The 18,635-nt window shown below is 42.9% G+C and overlaps 1 protein-coding gene across 2 annotated transcripts; it reads right to left on the reverse strand.

Annotated features, from left to right (window-relative positions):
• Window positions 1–716: 716 nt before the first annotated feature.
• Window positions 717–17,149, reverse strand: LOC143326894 (RNA-binding motif, single-stranded-interacting protein 2-like). Of its 2 annotated transcripts, none has more exons than XM_076740930.1 (14): window positions 17,024–17,149; window positions 9,898–10,094; window positions 6,819–6,877; window positions 5,659–5,750; window positions 3,318–3,475; window positions 2,944–3,023; window positions 2,744–2,853; window positions 2,584–2,630; window positions 2,401–2,494; window positions 2,167–2,217; window positions 1,900–2,010; window positions 1,189–1,269; window positions 1,007–1,097; window positions 717–849 (listed from the first exon to the last, which is right to left on the reverse strand). In XM_076740930.1, the coding sequence occupies exons 1-13, from the start codon at window positions 17,093–17,095 to the stop codon at window positions 1,020–1,022; spliced, it is 1,230 nt and encodes a 409-aa protein (XP_076597045.1). In that variant the 5' UTR covers window positions 17,096–17,149; the 3' UTR covers window positions 717–849; window positions 1,007–1,019. The 2 variants fall into 2 exon arrangements, with proteins under 2 accessions (XP_076597045.1, XP_076597046.1); XM_076740931.1 differs by lacking the exon at window positions 17,024–17,149 and adding an exon at window positions 15,177–15,244.
• Window positions 17,150–18,635: the final 1,486 nt, after the last annotated feature.

Raw genomic sequence — 18,635 nt, forward strand, 5'->3', positions numbered from 1 at the left:
TATTTTCACTACTTTTGTAATCTTCTGATTGTCTGAAGCTTTGTCAAGATTGTTGGAACTACAGGTTATTTGAGAGTCAAGTGCCAAAAAAGAAGCGATTAACCACTTCAGGTGAGGTTTCACACCTGATATACTGGCTGCCACTTCAAGAGACGCTAATCCAAGTCAGCACCATATCTGTCAAAAGTATGAGTCATCGTCTTTTTGAATGACTTTTTTTTTTTTAGCCTTCTGTATTTGAATATTTGCACCAATCAGTCAAACGAGGACACATGAAGCTAGAAACACCAAAACAAAGAATTATGTACAAAAAGGCAGGTTCAAAGCCTGAAAGTATCAGACAAAAAAACAAAAAAAAGTGACATAAAATCAGCATATTTTACAAAAGGTCAAAACAAAACATGACTCAAAATGAAACATGGTGTTGAAATGTTCTTTTCCTGGTTTCATTCTCACTCCCCGGAGTAGTATTGTATCAAGAATATGAATAGCGTTCGAAAAACCTTTTAAACGAGTGTAGTGTGTGTGTGTGTGTGTGTGTGTGTGTGTGTGTGTGTGTGTGAGACCTTTTTCTCGACCGTTATCAAAATAGACGCTCCTCGTTCTGTTCTTCCACTCCCGTCGCCTGCCCCCCTCCAGCCCTGCTTGCTTGGAGTAAAAGAGTCTGTTTTAAAATATGAGTTTGTAGAAAATATCTTTTTTTTTTTTTCCTTTTTTTTTTTTTTTTTTAGTCCTTTCTGTGTAACAGTCCGTGTTCCTCCAGAGTGTCTGGAGCCTTACGTGCAGAGTCACCGTGCCGAGTTTCAGCACTCGGGCCCCTTGAGAGTCACTCCGGCGCCAGAGGAAGATCTGACACAAGGCGACAAGACCAGCCAATTAGAAACGAGAGCGACTGCTGCGCCGCCGCCCTGTGCAGCGACACCGCAGCGGCACAATAAAAGTTTCTGCATCTCAATGGACGCACGTGCAGAGACACAAAACAAGCACAGCCATGATCAAAACCCACCTGTGCCGCCTCTTCACTTGTTATGCTGGTAGGAGTAGGTTGTGTGTTCTGTGGGTGTCTCTATGGCAACGGGTTGTTGGACGGCACTTTCCTGAGAGGGAGGCAGCAAATATTAAATCACGAGAGATTGTTTCATGCTTTCATGTTAAACTGTTCTAGTGAGAGAAAACAGAGGTCAGTACCTCAACTGAGATGTTGGTGGCAGGCACTTGGGTGTACTGGGGGATGTAGGTCCCCTGCATAGATGTGTTTGCAGGCATATACTGCAGGAGAACAGAGACGAGGAGTGCATCAGGCATGACAGCAACATTTGCAATAACAGTGTCATATAAGGATGCACTGCACAAGATTTATACGTGAAATGAGACCTATGTTTAATAGCCTAAATTATAACAGGGAGCTGCAACTTAAGAAGAACATCCCACTCAAATCTCAAACTTTTACCCAATTTTCCCCCAAAAGTCTAATTATCTCCATCATGAGGATTTAGCAGATCCTTAAATGCAGTGAATTAATGAGAGGATGACACAATCGCAGACTGGCTGGCTTTGTATACACAAGTGTGCTTTTTGGAGTTTACTGACATCACCTCCCGTGACTTTTGCATGTCTGAGTTTAAGCATTTTTCTGCTGCCACTTTGCTGAGTGTAGCTATTAAATATCACCGGCTGTGTTTAAAATATTCTGGTTTTTGCCCTTGTTCTGAAAAAGACACTATTCCTACTAAGCTGTTTACATGTCTAATGAAGATGAATACTCCACTATTATTCCGTTTACATGCAGCCTCACAACGCAATGACATTTATAATGACATGACTCTCATTCATTCAACCATCGTCTTGAAAGTTGGTAAATGCAGTCAGTGACAGCTGAATGCCAAATTCTCTACTGACTGTGCCACTGCTGCCCATAGAGAGGTGGCTGAGCTGCTGTGTCAGGGGTCCCATCATCGAGGTCGGCTGGATGGACATGGAGTGGTCCATTCCTGGCGTCAGGACTGCTCCCTGCAAAAAAAACATACAGCAATGTTAGCACCTGCCATCGGGACAAAGAGGCTGTTAGTCAGACAGGCTAACGTGAAGGCAGCAGAATATTAAAACGCTTCTCCTGAAACAAAAACAGGAAGGAAGGCCAGCAGCTTAAAAATTCAAGATACTCACTGTGGGCGGCATGATGTATGACTGGTGATGTAACCAGGATGGATTGTGTACCTGCAGGAACAAGAAAGGCACACATGTTCAAAGATAAGGTTACACAATATACAAAAGGCTCTATCAAAGCAGAAAAGAGACAAGCAAGTCCCCGTAAAGTTAACTGTGTTGTTTTTAGATTTAAAGCAACCAGCGTTTCGCAGTTTCATGTTTTTCACCCCAGCTCTGAGGGTCTGAAGCTACCTGGTAGGTGGACACAGGTGAATGCATGTACGGGGAGAGGGAGGTCGGCCCGATCATCCGGTTGGGGGCGATGCTGTAGGGAGAGGAATAGAACCTGCAGGAAGAGACACAGGTTTGAGTCGCCACAAGACGATCGCACCCCCTCTGGGGATACAAAGGATTTGTCAGACTAGGAGTACTGACCCGTTCTGTAAGGCCGTGGTGGGGTCATAGGTAAGGGTCATTCCTCCCTGGAGAAAAAAAAAAACCCCAAAGCACTCGTTATGTCGTTCTGAGGCTGATCAATGTATCACATATCGTCTTCACAGGTATATGAGGACGTGAGGAATGATCAGAAACTCACAGTCTCCCCATCTCTCGTCCAGGGTCGGCCGTTCTGCAGATATTTTCCTTGGCTCTGACGCTTCTTCTGGCCTCCATCAGCAAATTTACACAACAAGGGCTCTGACGGCACTGGACCGGCCAGAAAATATGGTGTCATGGGACATTTTTGAAGATGCTACATTCAAAAACAAGATGCCATCTCAAAGACAGAAAACTCACCTGGAACTCCAGGTGGAGTCTTGATATATTTTCCATTGAAATGTTGGATGATGGCTTCACATTTTTCTGTTGACTCCATCCTATTTGAAAAAGTTAAGTGTTCATTAAAAACATTGTGTTAAACTGTAGCAGGTATGAGGTATCGCGCTGCGCGTTGCAGAGCTTCTGCCTGCACTGGCCACCAGAGGGCTCACTCACCATGATTAATGCTGAAGAACTACACTTTATCTGTAACTTTTGCACTGACTGCTCTAATTTTCACATTTTCCTCTGCCAGGCTGGATGTTTTCTTCAAAGCACTTAAGGCTTCACCATCACTAATCCACTTAAACCATCCTTCCCAATACACGTGACTGAATAACCAACGCTTATACCTGGCAAAGCCCACTCCTCGGCTGGTCCCGTTGGCATCGCGGAGGATGCGTGTGGAAATGGCCTGGCTGAAGGGCTTCAGCATGTTCTCCAGCTCCTGCTCATCCATGGACAGGGGCAGGTTGGAGATGTATAGATTGGTGGGGTCCTGCTCCTGTTGCTGAACAGACACAAGCCAAGAGAGGATTAAAGGAGGAGGACGGGGAGCAGACAAAGCTCTTTGTTTTCTTGTAGCGGAATCACAACCACGATGTCAGCAGCTCTCCAAAAATCAAGAACCGTGCAAAAGCTGTCAGCAATAGTGTGAGGGAATCTATATAATGTTTAACAGGAAGTGTGTGAGACGTCTGATGTTTGGATGGGTAGCAGGTGCAGGACGTTAGACAGTTTTAAAAAAACACGGATTTCATCTTGGCCTTGTGTGAGAAAGCGAGCTCCACAGCTGAGGGGAAATATTCAGTGACGGTGGAGATAATCTCCTGGCTGGACTTCAGCTGAACTTCTCTCTCACTTTGACTCTATATCTGCCTCTTATGCTTTTATTCATCCGACTCCCTCCTTTTTGTCTTCACACTCCTCTCTCATGTGTTATTACCACAAGGGTAGAAGACAGGCCCATTGTGTGAGACTGGCCTCTTAAGAGGATGAAAGCACAGGATCCAGGTAATGTGATATCAAAGCATAATTACATTTCAAGTGGCTCTCCATCCATGGATGATCTTAAATGGTACCGTGCTCTTGCTGGGTGGGGAATCACAGTAAAGATGCTCTGGACAGAGACCTTTGGAAATAATCTGCAGAACATCTAAAGCATTGCACTATCATCTCCCCACAAGGCAAACATTATCATCCTGTTTCCTAGGTCATGGTAATAATATGTCGCTTGCATTCAAGCAGTTAGATCCGTGTGGTAATCCCGACCTTGAATGCAGGCACAGGGGCCGGCTCTGTTGGCTTGCATAAATCAGACACATTATACAGCTTTTCCAAATCTGAATTTGAAATTTTTAGAAAACAACCAGAAAGAAACTCTTAAAGTGCCACAGTTTACTTTTATGCTTTGAAGTATTCTGTAGGCTTTTTCCCCTTTTTTGCCTCCTACTCAAACAAATTTCATTTGACCAACAGCATCTTGTAAGATAACCAATCTGAATCCCCCTCTAACCATTATGCATATTCATTATCTCAGAGTGCAGATGTGATTAAAAACCTGTAAATGCGGTGTGAATTAATTTCCATCCCATGAATAATGCATGTGTAATCGTTGTGACCTGTGCTGAAGGTGATTTCTCCTTCGCCTCCCTCTTCCTCTGCCTCCTTCACAGCAGCACAAGCTGCAGACGGAGCTCGAACCCATGAGAGCGAGCAGAGGAGACCTGCTGCGGGTTTCAACCACGAATGAGTCAGAATGAGTCAGAGAGAAATCTGACGCAAACATTAAGTCTTGTTGTAAACCCGGAGTGAAGGGGTGAGTGGAATCAAGTTATTCTGTGAGCGAAGAGCCGTATGAATGTCAGTGATCCAGCTTAACGAGAGATCAGCTTTCCCAGGGTGTTGGTGGTGTGCGTGTGCGTGCTTGCGAGTGTGTGTCATAATCCGGTTGAGGCAAGGCTGGTGAAGTGCATGTGTGATTGTCAAGTGTGTGTGTGTGTGTGTGTGTGTGTGTGTGTGTGCGTGTGTGTGTTGACAGGGAGGGTGGCTGGGCACAGGGCCCTGCTGACTGGGGAGCTGCTCAGACACTGAGTCAGATGCCACCAGGGAGAACAGACAGGTCCTTTGTACATGAAGCTCAGAGAGCAGGCCCTGGGACACACTCCCTCAACACCGTCACCACTATGAAGCACAACACACACACATGTGCACACACATGTACCTGTGTGCATCCGCGCCCTCTTGTTTGTGCACACACATATTCTACAGTGCATTAATACCCATAAATACACAGATTTAAGCACACACCCACATGTGCATGCAGAGCACCGCCCAGCAAAACACACGCGTGCACGCACACACAAACTGAGGCTTAATTGACTTAGGGTCCTGAACCATGGCTCCTATAATAACAAAAAACACGGGGAGAAAGCTCTCGAGACAGCTTTTAAAAGAGCAATTCAGAGGAAACAGCAGAGACCAAGGAACAACCTTTCTGCTGCAAGGTTAATAATTCACCATTTAATTTGTAATTAATAATTCATCTTTTAACTTTTTGCTGAGTCACTATCAAAATGTATGAAAAGGTTTTTTTTTTCTTTCATTGTCCTGAGAATTTAACTCTGACCAACAATGTGAGTGACGCTGACACCACGTTTTAAGAAAGAAACCCACCAAATATTGACATGTTACCTTGGCCATCTGAGCCTGCACTCCACCCGCCTTCAGGGCCGTCACTGCCTTCTGAGCCGAGGCTGGACTGTCAAAGTCAACAAAGCCATACCCTGCAGAGACATACGGCAAGACATACAAGTTATGACAATGAGTTACGCATACCGCAGGACTCTATGCACACATGCATGTAATCTGAACTCATGAAGCACGCACAGTAACGGGGTTTGGATCTGAGGAGACAGCCAGCTATGTTTGGACTGTGCTTCACCATGGAGGACAGATGTGGAGTCATACAACGATGCCTATATTATGTCGCATAATACACACCTGTATGGAAGGTATAACGTGAAGCTTAGCACAGAGTAAACACTTGGCAGCTGAGAGCAAAGAACGTTCTTGAATAGATCTTATCAATACTGTTCTATAACTTCAATCTGTAACTTTCCACGCATTCAATCAGAGGAGAGAAACGGTGTAGTGTCGTGCTTGTGGTGTTATTTCACCACTTTGTTGTTGATAGGCAGTGAAACAATCATCAGCTGACAAGGTATGGTGTTAATGAATACATTAGCTACTCAGGGCATTAATTAATAGAGCAGCAGCTCTGTGAACTGGATGGGTGCGATCAGGGAAAACAGAACATAGTCTCCACGCGTGGAAAATGAATTGTTTTCCCTGTTCCCTGTTTTCCTCTGCCATAAAAGGTGGTTAAAAGAAATTTGTAGCCACATAAAAATATTAGGGATTTCCTGTTTTCTGATTTCAGATTCACACTGACCTCAGAGTTGCAAGGTATACAACCAGGATGTACAATAATAATTAGAGCTGCAACAACCAGTTGATTTCTCCACCAGTCATTTTTCCAGCAAAACTGATTGTCATAACAAAATACATTTAAATGTGGATGAACAATCTAAATATTACTTTGGCAAGTACTTATTATGCTAAAATTCTTCTCATTCAGACAAAATGTGTTACCCAGACCGTTAAATTCTGGTTTTACTGACCCTGAAGTTACAAATAACCTGTCTGTAATTTTAGTTTTCATACAATAGGACCTTCTCCCATTGAAGCTCCTGACGCACTGACATGAGCTTGCTTTTCCACCTCTGTATGAAGTGGCATTTCAACCTCCGCTCAACAGCTGCTCTCAAGCAGCTGGTGCCTTCACACCTCACCTTTGCACTTGTTGGTCGTCTTGTCCAGGATGGCCTTGGTGGACACGATTTTCCCGTATCTGAAAAACAGTGAGGTTTACACTCAAGGATTGTCCTTGCACTGTGTACTGAAAATAATGACTTGTTTACATTCAATATTAGCATTGCAACACTGCTGAGGCAATGTGATGTTTCACTAAACCTAACACACCCTAAGAGACTGCGGTCCATGATGACTGAATTCTAATTCACCTGACAGATCCAATGCAATGACACTGAATTACACAATCTGATAATAATGATGTGCATGAGAGAAATCTTTCCAGAGAGGGTGGGACATAAATTGAATGGAATAAGAGTAACGTCCCATGGGTTTCTGCATGTTACAAGGAACTATAGATTTCCCATATCTTATTCATCCCAGCTCACACACAGATGTCAATAGGGATCATAACTCAAGGGGAATCCAACATAATGTGACAATACAGCAAAAATCAGTGTCTCTGCTGCTATTTCAGATTACTTCACAGTGTTCTATCAATATAAAAATCCTGCATCATCTCTCTTGCTGGCCGGCTATTGATATTGCAGATGCAGAGGATAACACCCAGCTCGGGAAAATGCTTCTGTGCAGCAGAGGGTCTATCGGTTCCCATCTCTCCAGGCATGTGCATGCAGTGTAATCTGATATGCCTCTCCTTGGCTGTCCTGTCCAAGGCTGGCTTCCAGCCATACTCTCATTCTACTAACCAGCTTCCCTCTAGGCAGCAACCCTCTGGCTCAACCCTCCACTGGGTCTTAGTGCCCCTCAGAACTCAATCCAGCTTTCATCCAGTGACACTGCACCACTGCCACATATCATCCAGGCTAGAGAAGTCCACTTTCAAAATATACGATATCAATAAGGCTTGAGCGACAAGCCGCTGAAACTGTAATCAGACAGTTGATCTGTTGGATTACTCCAACTTGGAAATTGAGTTGTTTCTTTTAAGTTAATTTAAAATTACTTTCACTCTAGAGAAAGAGAAATAAATCTTTATTCCTTTACCAAGGTGGCTTAAGGTCACAGGTGAACATTTAGGGGAGTATTCGACTATCTTAAATTATTGAATTGGACGCTACAGCAGTAGATGACATTACTACATGTTTGGAATATAAATATTGAAGTATTAAATACACTGTATGTTCACATTTTACTTACGTCTCTCAAATTCTCTGTAAACTGAATCCATCCAGTGTTGGTTAACTGAGGTTCTTTTGTATTATGCATTTGACTTCCTATATGACATTACTATTTCATGATGCATTTATGATTTCTGCATGATAAGATACCACCAACTGGACTGGATGGATATGCCAACATTGTTTTCCTATATATTCACATGCATTATTACTGTGGGTACGAAGAAATCCAGTCTTGGACCTCACATTATGAGGAACACTTAAGCCGCGAGCTGGGCTTGCTGCAGTCCCCTGCTTGCACAGTTGAGATACCCGTTCACTTAATTGCGCTCAAGAACTCTGACTACATGATGTAGAGCGAAAAGAGGGGCTAGAGACTCAGCCATGTGTGAGAGAGCACAGCATAGTCCTGCCCAATGTCCATCCATGGTCAACCACCAGAGACGGACTGGGGCAAGAACCAGAGCGGCAACGAGGCACCCAGAGAGACAACTGCAGGGGCCGGAGATGGACAACCAACCCCCATCCCCTCCTCTCATCCCTCACTCCCAACACAGTACATCTCAGAGCATGCATGCAACAACTCTCAGCGTGGGGGAGGGGTTGTGTCCTAACACTATGCACACATTTACTGTTCAAACTTGAGTTCAGCAAAGCCAAATTCCCTCCATGACTTGTCTTTCCTACTGTTTTACATCCTTATCTACAAGCATTTCCTCTATTAACTATTATTGCATACAGTATCTTCTCTCAGTCTATCTTAACTGAGAGTTACATTGGCCTTAATGTGCTCTGCTAAAAGGCAAATTTCATGCAGTGATTTTATCTGCTCTGTAAAAGCAGAAATATGAGAACTACCCCCACAGAACACCACCTGACACACAAACCCTGAACTCCATTCACTCCTCCCCCTCTGATTCTCTCCAACCAACCCCCCCCCCCATGCCATTGCCCTTGTTTGTCTTTCCCTTTCCCCTGGGCTCGCCGTTTCCTGTAGGGTTGGGCAGCCTCATGTGAGCCATATCTCCCAGACAGCTGTAAAATAGCAAGCTTATCCCTCCCGCTCTCCCTTATTCAACCTCTCTAGCCCCCTTTCCTCTTTCTCTCACCCCTCTCGTCTACTCTTCTGGTACTCATCACCAGGCTTCAGAATTCAATTAAGTGAACCCAGATCATTCATCTCAACCCTACTTGTTTTGATGTCTTCCACTGAAGGCCTAACAAACATATCAGATGGATTGGATGATGCTGTTGTTTGATCTCTGACTACATGCTGCCCACAACAGAGCTTTCAAAGACTCGAACTCACAATGATGAGCAACATTGTGTGGTATTTATAGTGCAGAGTATGACTTTGACTTATGATAGCAGAGTCTCATCGTCATCAAACTGTATGATGACAATCTACAAGACTAAGGCACAAAGAGCGATAACTCATAGAAGGCTGAAAGTCGAAGAAGGAGCAGGAGGAGACATACAGAAAGAATTAGCGTCAGAGAGGGAGACTAAACATTCTGTACCTAGTTGTTGGAAAGTCTGTGCTTAGCTGTGCCAAACTGAAAGGTCTTAGTTTGCTGCCCAAATGATTGTTGGTTTTTCCACAAGGCCACTAAATGATGGGCCTTGAAAACGTCTGAGAGAAAATGTGGCCTTTTTCTTCAATCAGAAGTACCTGCTAAGGTGTGCTTTAGTGTGCACGTGCACCTCAAGTGTAAGGAAGTCATGCAAGTATATAATCATGCAGTCCTTTGTGCATTCAGCCAGCCAGTCATTGCCCATCTATCCATGCACCCATCACTCTGTTCTATCTTAATCTACTCTGCAACAGCAATCTGTTTCATGGGCGCAGCGGGAAGAGAGAGAGATTTACTGGGTGCACATGTAGAGGTTAGAGCAACAGTTTTTTTGGGCAACTTACGGCTGACAGAGTTTGACCAGATCCTGGTCTGTGGTCCCTGGGTGGAGGCCACGGATGTACAGGTTGGTTTTGCTCAGCTGCTCTCCCCCACTGCTGCTGCTGCCATTGCTGATGGAGGTGCTGGTGGAGTTGCTATTGTTGTTGTTGTTGGGGCTTGGAGGAGCCATCTGATGGTTGGAGGGGGACACATACGTCTGCTGCAGAACAAACAGAGGCCACAGTCAGGTTTGGGATGGTGCAGTCATACACAAAGCAGATACTTCTACACAGTAAGCAAGAAAATGGACAACGGTGGCTGACCAACCGGTGGCTGGTTAACCAAATGATATGGTGCCAAAAGTATCCAAATGGGGTCAGAGTCAGGATAACAATGGTAATTTAGCTGCTCTGTCTGACCCGACCAGTCAGGTGAGATGAGATGGAAAATGTAAAAGATGTATATCAAGGACCTCCAATTCCTATCCAATATATTAACATTATTATATTTATAGCGCAAATAAGTGATATAATACAAATATTAATGTGACACAGTTTATATGCATCATTAACATGTACCGCAAGCAGAATGTGCACACGTTCATATTAAAAGGTCATGTAAAATAGCTTTGCATGTGATGTGTAAGGCAATGTACTACAGGCTCTGAATGTGTCCTAGTTCAGCAGTGATGGGAATCATAAACATCAGCTACAAGGTACTGCAGATACTGCAAAGATTTACTGTGAAAATTAATCAAACTCCTCTACAAGCAGCCAGCAGCAATACAGTACACACTGCTTGGGCAGGAGATAAATGAATGGTTGTCCCACAAGTCAATGTTGACTGTGAGTCTGCACAAAAGTAGAGGGAGGCTGGCAATATTTTGGAATATTCAGTATGATCCAGTCTTTAATGTTGTAAGATTGACTATCTTTATAGACTACTAGATGTTATTTATTCACTCACTTCAATGCAAATGTTTCAGACAAAATGTGTGTGCGAGACATTTCAAATTGTCCTGTAGCGATGCTGACCTTACTCTATTTAGTAAATGTATTTTAAATGCATTAGTGAAGGGTGGGACACAGAATCATTGCTTGAGCGCTGTGTATGTATATCGAATGCACATGGCACACTAATTATCACAGAGCTCCATCACAGGTCATCTACGAAGCACAGTAAACCTGTTGTTTTGACTGTAAATGCTGAGATCTTACCTTTATTATTATATATTTAAGTGTTCCATTCAAACTGACCTACTTCTCAATAGTATAGAACTGCCTTTTTGCAGGAATGTAAACTACAAACATTTGTAGCATACATAGGCGCTACGCTTTGCTTATCTTGAGATGGCAGCTGAGCCCGTTTATGAATGTAAAAACAAAGTGTATAATATTAAATCTTTCTGGAATTTAAGTGGCAGAGCTCCACGCTGCTGAGAGCAAGGCTTTTATGTTGTGGGCTGAAGCTGGAAGTGTTTTTGCGAACAGTTTTCATTGGGAGTATTTGACATAGTTCCAATCAAAACTGTTCACAGGGAGATCTGTGGTTTTTTCACAGTAACCAGGACATTGTTTCTGGAGAGAAACTTATATTGGCTTTTTCAAATTGAATTTTTCAGTGCTTTGAGCAGCAATAACAAATTCCATTCACCACTATTGTCTTTGGGGTGGTGGCACAAAACTCAAAACCTAAACTATCTCAATGGCCAAATACCAGTATTTTTTTTTTTCTTTTTTCTTTTTAGATTAGGGTAAAGTGACCTATTAAGAGAATATAAGCATTATGGTCACATATCTTTGCCACAATCAAAGTATGAAAGTATTGGTACGCAGACAATCTGCTAACCATGTATGCAATAAGCATGTTATTGGTGCCATGGTATGTTCAGGCAGGGACAGGGAATCTTAAATGTATGTGCAGCATAACAATTTTATAAGATTTCCAATGTTTGCATTAAATAAAAAAAATCTTTTAATACTATGGACCATGGTCTGGAATAAACTAAATCAAATTGCATGGAAGTAAAATGTCAGCTGGTAATGCCTTCCCCTCAGTGCTGGTGGAGGAGGAACTGTTTGATTAGTTAGGGTCAGCAGGCCTGGCCCCAGGGAACAATGGGATGGCTTGTTGGACACCACAAGGTCAGCACTGGAGCACCAGCTTATTAACAGAGAGGGAGTTGTCAAAAGAGTGCTGGAATCAAGCTAATTATGACTTCTCTTGCTCTCTGCCGTGGATCTGTTTTAACCAGCTGTACTTTAAGATTTATTCTGATTCCAGAAATACAAAGCTATGAGGGAACATCACATTTCACAGCATTAAAACAAAGATTTGAACGTTTTAAAGCCAGTTTTTACCGTTCAAACTGCAGTTTGAAAAGTGAAGAACAGGACATGAACGCTTAAAACTAAAGTATGAATGTTTGTCTCATACTCACAATGCTTGCACTTTAATGTCTTCTATGTTACAAAACTAAATTCTGGGAATCAAAGATTTACATCTGTTCTGGATGACATAACGTGTGAAAGATTTGGGACAGAGAGGAAAACAAAGTTCGTACCAGACAAACATGCCTGGGTGGGAAGAACGAAGTCAACCAATCGGGTCTGTTTCAACAAACCATAACCAATCCACTAAAAGAGTCCGTCCTAAGCGCTTTGTTATTGGCCACATGTCATGTCAGTCAGCTCAGAAGTTCCACGACAACAACGCCCCAAATCTGTTGCATGGAAACAGGGTAAAGCTGCATCAAATTAAGACTGAAGAAGAATGTTTGCTAAATAGCTTCTGTGTAATTTTGGCGACGTGTCATACAATATTAACTCACGACAAGTTGTTCCTGAGCTGTGAAAGCCGAAGCTAACATTTAGCTAGCTAGCTGGATGTCCGGCCATTGGAGGTAACTGTTAGCATTAGCTAGTTTTCAAAACACTGTAGCCTTACGTTGAGATGCGCAAATGAAACGTTTTCTTCAGGTCGAACGGTAGTTTACGTTCTTGACACCTATCAAACGGTGTTCAACGTAAAGTTAATCACTCTTGGATAAGATTAAACTGATCAAACTCTACGCCCCTTTCAGACATGGAATCTATAACATCTTTAATATAACTCCATGTTATAGTTGAAACTTTTTCTCTAGTCAAACTGACCGTGTTTCCGGTTTGTGAAGCCTTTATACAATACAAGTTCTTTCATTGTGCTCACTCTACATAGACCAAATTAACATCAAACCTGGATGTAAAGCCATGTAGTAGCCTACTTCAAACCATCTGTCTAGTAAGGATAGCAAGGAAAATTTACATATTATTAAAGATGCATGTATCAGGATGCATGTGTGAAACATGAATGCAGTATTCCCTAATACAAAGCAATTTTTACCTGACGGCTAAACCCTGAATACGGGGAAAGTGCATACTGATATCTATTGCCTGTAACCTGTATATATGTGTAATACAGCAACATTCATCTCCAGTGATTCTTCTGCAAGCTTTATTATATCCACGCTACCAAACTGCCTTATGTTTTCCAAACTGTTTCCAAAGGAATCGGTCTTCAGACTCCCTGTTTAGTCAAGCTGAGAAATTCACAGTGACTCACAGGGCCCATTCATCTTGGCCCTCTTCTCTAATCTCCCTCTCTTCTTTAGCATCAATAGTACACTGTTTGTTTTTCCACAATCACAGCCTCTTCCTGTGCTTTCCCTTGCCTTCACTGTAGGCAGCCTGCGCAGACTATCAGGAGGGATGCACCTGCAGAGGCCTGGGGAGATAGGATCTGACGGGAGACCGAGTCCGAGCCCGAGCCTAGCTAGTGAGGCCTGTCTAATTGGGATCTGAGCTTGTTAGCGGAAAGTGCTAATCCCTCTCATGTGCTCTCAAGTCAGAAGGTAGTGTCTCATTAAGACCGCTCTGCTAGGCTCCTTCTGAGGAAAGGCTGGCATTGAATCAGATCCACACCTACTCCCCATCTGCCCCAATACCAGCTCCAGGTGTTTTGCCACCGCTGTAAGGTAATGCCTAATGTGCTGGTACAAACACAAGCAAATGTGTATGATGATAACAGACATGCAGTTAAAAAGGTCAGAAAGTATGACAAGAGTTTAAAATGTGCAAGTTTGGGAATCAGTTCTCATTTTTTCAGCTTGTGAGGTTGCCTATCCTCTCAGTTAGTCTGCGCTCAAAACCTGACCTCCTGGCATGTTGCTGATTTCCTTCCTACTTGTTACTCAGCCGCCCACATATTTTTACACTGTTCCTGACATGCATCACACTGTCATCTCCTGAGCATTCTTCACGTTCCTCTGCAATGCACACATGTTTGTGTTTCTCTCCTTGAAGTGGACAGGGGTCATGAGGGACATGGTTTGGGTTTAAGATTAGAGTTCAAGATGTCATCATTAAATTGATTTACATTCTTTGAGGCATCGCAGTTCTGTGGGAACCAGCGTTCTCGACAAGACAAGATCAACCCTGATAAATATAGGAAGTCCTCCTGTGCACATACAACATTAAGATTTTAAACCGACATACAAAAATGGATATAAAAACATGAGGCACTTGTTTTAATTTATCCTATCCTGCCCAACTGACGCTCAATTGCTTCTAGCCACTCCTCACATCCCCATTACTATCACAGAGTAAGCAGTTATAGTTGCAGAAAGATATATCAGCTACTTGCCTTATTTTTATTTATTATCTAAGGACAGTAAGTGGCCTACACCGTGATGCAGGGATAGGGAGTGTGCTCCAGGCAGCAGCTGAAGACTGATGAGGTGATTACAGTTGGAGGGAGCAGAGGTGATGTCTGTAGGGAGCGCAGGTGACTCAAGGACTTTTTCCAAGTGAGAGAGAACGACGAGTGCCAAATCTTTAGTAATAGCAAAGACATGAGTCTGATTGTGTGACGCTCGCATGTCACATCTCTCTGGCAACACACACCTTTTGTGCAACTGATAATGAGGATGTTGAAACAATCTTACAAAATTGTGTTAAGGTAGTTCCCTTTAGTTCTTTCATGTAATTATCTTTCTTACCCTGTTAGTATGTAGTTGCCTACAAAGTCCCAAGATAAAGAATTTGATTTTAAAAAGAATTATTTGAATTAGTTCCAAAATAATTAGTATTTTTTTTATGTCACTATCAACAGAATGGTACTTCTCATTGCCATACAGTAGCATTAAGTCAAAATCATAATCTCTATATTGCCAAAATTGTTATCATTTAAGCTCTGCAACAAGTATATGTTTAATGACACATTTGATCTTGAACAAGAGAGAAAAAGCTTAAATGTGGAGTCCTACCTGCTTGGCTAAAGAAACTTTAAAAGGCACCGTGGAAAAGATCATAGCGCTACACACACAATGTCTTTGTATTATATTTCTGCAGCTGCACGCAAAAAAGACAGCAAGGTCAGCAAGGTGCACAGAGCCAAATAAGTAAAAGTGATAAAAATCCTTGGGTCCTGTGGCTAAAAGGTGAGACTCCTCCTCGTTGTTCTCCTTCTCCTGATTCAACCCAGTTTCATTAAAAAAAAAAAAAAAAATCTTAAGAGACGGTTACAAAAAGTCTGTTTTCAACAGGTATCGAGCACCCTGTAGAGAGCAGAAAGTCAGAAAGTGAACTCTTAGGACAAGGGATTCACCGGTTAGGAAGAATGTTCAGGCTCTCCTCTCCATGTGAACTGAACCACTGACAGACTAGAAATCAAGGTATGTGAAACACACAGGGGAGGAAAAAAAAAGACAGGAGGAGTTAATCGAAAGCAGAGAAAAGCGTGTGTGTGTGTGGGGGGGGGGGGGGGGGGGGGGGGGGGCTCTTAATCCTTTCTTCTCTCCGCCCTTTTTCCCTGTAGTAAAAGACACAGACCAGGGGTTACCACTTGATGCTGGGTTTACAAGTCTTCCCTCTGTGTGACTTTGGCGCTCTAACAATCCAAAATGTGCAAAGAAAAAAAAAAGGATGCTTGTCCTCTTTCAAGGAAAAGGTTTTTGAGTTTGTAGAGCCCCTCTTGAAATGCACACATTGTCTGAATCCAGGATTCCAGGAATTCCAGGTCATTAAACTGAGCTATCTGAATTCCTGCCAGCCTTGAGGCAGGGAAGGGAATAACATGGGGAAGCAGGGAGGTATTTGATTTCAGCTTTGTCCAAATGCTGTTCAAGAAATGCTGAGAGTCAGAGGCATCAACATATTTCATACGGCATTCCAGTCACGCTTCAGCCGCAACAGTTTTAAGACACATTTTGGCTTGAAAGCTTAAGAGTTTAACCATTTCCTCATTAATCAGCACTCAAAATGGTCCAGGTCTTTGACATGACAAACAGTTTGCTTTAACCAAGGATTTCTAGCTGTCCCATGAAAAATCTAACTAATCTGCTCAGAAAAGAAGTGGCTGGAAACAGATAACAATGTCACCTCATGAATTATTCACGTGAGAACACAAACTAATCAATATCAGACCTCATATATTGTTCCAGCTCTTCAGCCACCGATCTAGAACTGATCTGCACATTTAGTCACATATATTACACATATATTAGGCTTCCTGCATGGGATCCTTAACTTTCCTCTTTCTCGCAGTGCCATGCAAACCTCTCAGTCATCATTAGTAAGACTGAAGGGGTGGGGCATATCGGGACGCGTAAAAGAGAAAAAAAAACTTTACTAACTTGTGGTTTATTCAATGAAAACATTACCTAAGCGAAGATGCAGCCGATTGAAACCTCGCGAATTCACATGAAAGTCGAATTAACCTTATAAAGAGAGAAAAAAAGAAGCTTGTTCGGAGCCTTGCGAGCATCCCCGGCACATTTGTAAGCCGTACTCTGTGTGCGGGCTGGGTGTAGGAAGAGAACAGCGACCGTGTCGGAAAAAACGAAAGCAAACTGTGGTAATCTACAGGCAACAATGTAACGGGCCCCGTGCTAGTTCGCCACAGTGTCACAGCAAGGCGAAAAAAAAAGCCCACAGCAAAGGTTTGTCACCGCAAGCAAGAGAGTTTAAAACGTCGCCTGTGATCCACTTTTCAAGGACACTGCAGCTTAAACAGCCGAGCAGCTTTTTAACTGAGGAGGCAGAGCTCGAACAAACACCGCGTCGAGAGACGGTCAGACGCTGGGAAAGAGAGGGCAGAAGTAGGCTCACTCACCCTCTTGCTGTTTTTGCCGGTGTAGCCGTTGTATGGGTTGATTCCTGTCCTTGGCGGCACAGAGAGCAGCATTTTTACGCGGCGCTGTGTCCGGAGGAGCGGAGAGAGCGGAGAGCCGAGGCAGTCAGCTGACGTCAGCCAGGGAAATTCAGCCAGGAACAGCGGTAGTGATTGGAGTCGCTCTTCCCAGCACTGCGATGTGCTCCACACTCCACACTGGCTGTGTGCTCTTGTGTTCTGTCTGGCTTTACCTTAGGGGTACCGTGCCCTGCAAGCCTCCTCTTCAGCCCCTAAATGATCAGTTTTACTCAGGAGATATTTTTTTGCTAGAAATAGAAAATTCCACTGCACCAGTGCCAAGTCATCCAACTAACCCGGTGGGGTTTAGGATTTGGTGAAGAAATGCAGAAAAGCAGATTTCAATATGTGTACTAGGGTCAGGCGTGGAAAAGGCGTGGAAATTGTGATTTTCAGACTTTGTGCAAAAGCAAGCATGTTGGCCCTTGGATCCTACCCTCTGTAGCCTTTCAGTCTGCGTTTTCAGCAGCTGGTTTTAGTGTCCACTTAAATGAGATTCAGGTCAAGAGGCAAATAATACACCAGAGGTGAAAAGGAATAGCCCACTACTTCTATTTCTTGAGTAGGAACATGAGTCACTGTGACCTGGAATAACTTCAACTTCTGCAAACACACGTTTTTGAACGATTATAAAAATACTTTTTGTCCTATTTTTAATTCCTGTATTTTAGTTTTTAGTAGAGGAGCAGAAACTCGTCCCCAGGCCAACTGTAGTAAAAGGCCAGTTCTGTATCAAGTACCAAACCAGTGTCGTGGAATGTGAAGGCCAAATGCACAAACCACAAAGGCCAAAAACACTAAAACTCAGCTGTCCAATTGTTTCAGAAAAAATCTTCTTGAAGGTGTCCAAATAAAGATCTGCAGGGATCAGAAGTCCGAGGAGCAAAATACTTTATTGTCGACAATAAAGGGGAACACGCTCAGAAACGCACAGCATGCAATCCTGGCGAACTCCGAACTTACGATGGTCTGCGCTCTGTATTTTATACAGTTCAGTTCATGGTTTACCACGCCCCTGGGGGCATCTTCTCTTTTCTCTAAGGTTACTCTAATTTTACACCATTACGTCATCTTTTGGCAGCTGTTCTGCCTTGGATTTCCCTATCTTTCCCAAATTTGCATTGATACATTAAAGGTGCATCCTAAGGATGCATTCTTTTTATTTTCTCTCTATTCTTCCCAAATTTAACCATTATCGTTTGATCTTTTACATCCTGATTTTTTTTTTTTTTTTTAAAAAGAAGGTTTACAAAATTTATTATAGCAGCTAAGAATGCATATTATAAAGTATAAAGGCATATCACACAATACTATTGTCATTAAGTGCACTTTGAGATTGCATTAAATCATAGTGAGATTATATATTGGATCATAGTGTGATTATATGAACGTTCAATCTATCAGTAGTTATAGTAGAACACACAAATATGGGTTATAAGAGAATACATGTTTAAAGACTTTGTTCAAACAGTAAGGTTACATAAAGCCACACAAAGAAGCAGCTGTAAAGACACCTGCAAGGCCATAGAAAGTC

This window comes from Chaetodon auriga, chromosome 10, assembly GCF_051107435.1.
Source record: "Chaetodon auriga isolate fChaAug3 chromosome 10, fChaAug3.hap1, whole genome shotgun sequence".
Lineage (NCBI taxonomy): Eukaryota > Metazoa > Chordata > Actinopteri > Chaetodontiformes > Chaetodontidae > Chaetodon > Chaetodon auriga.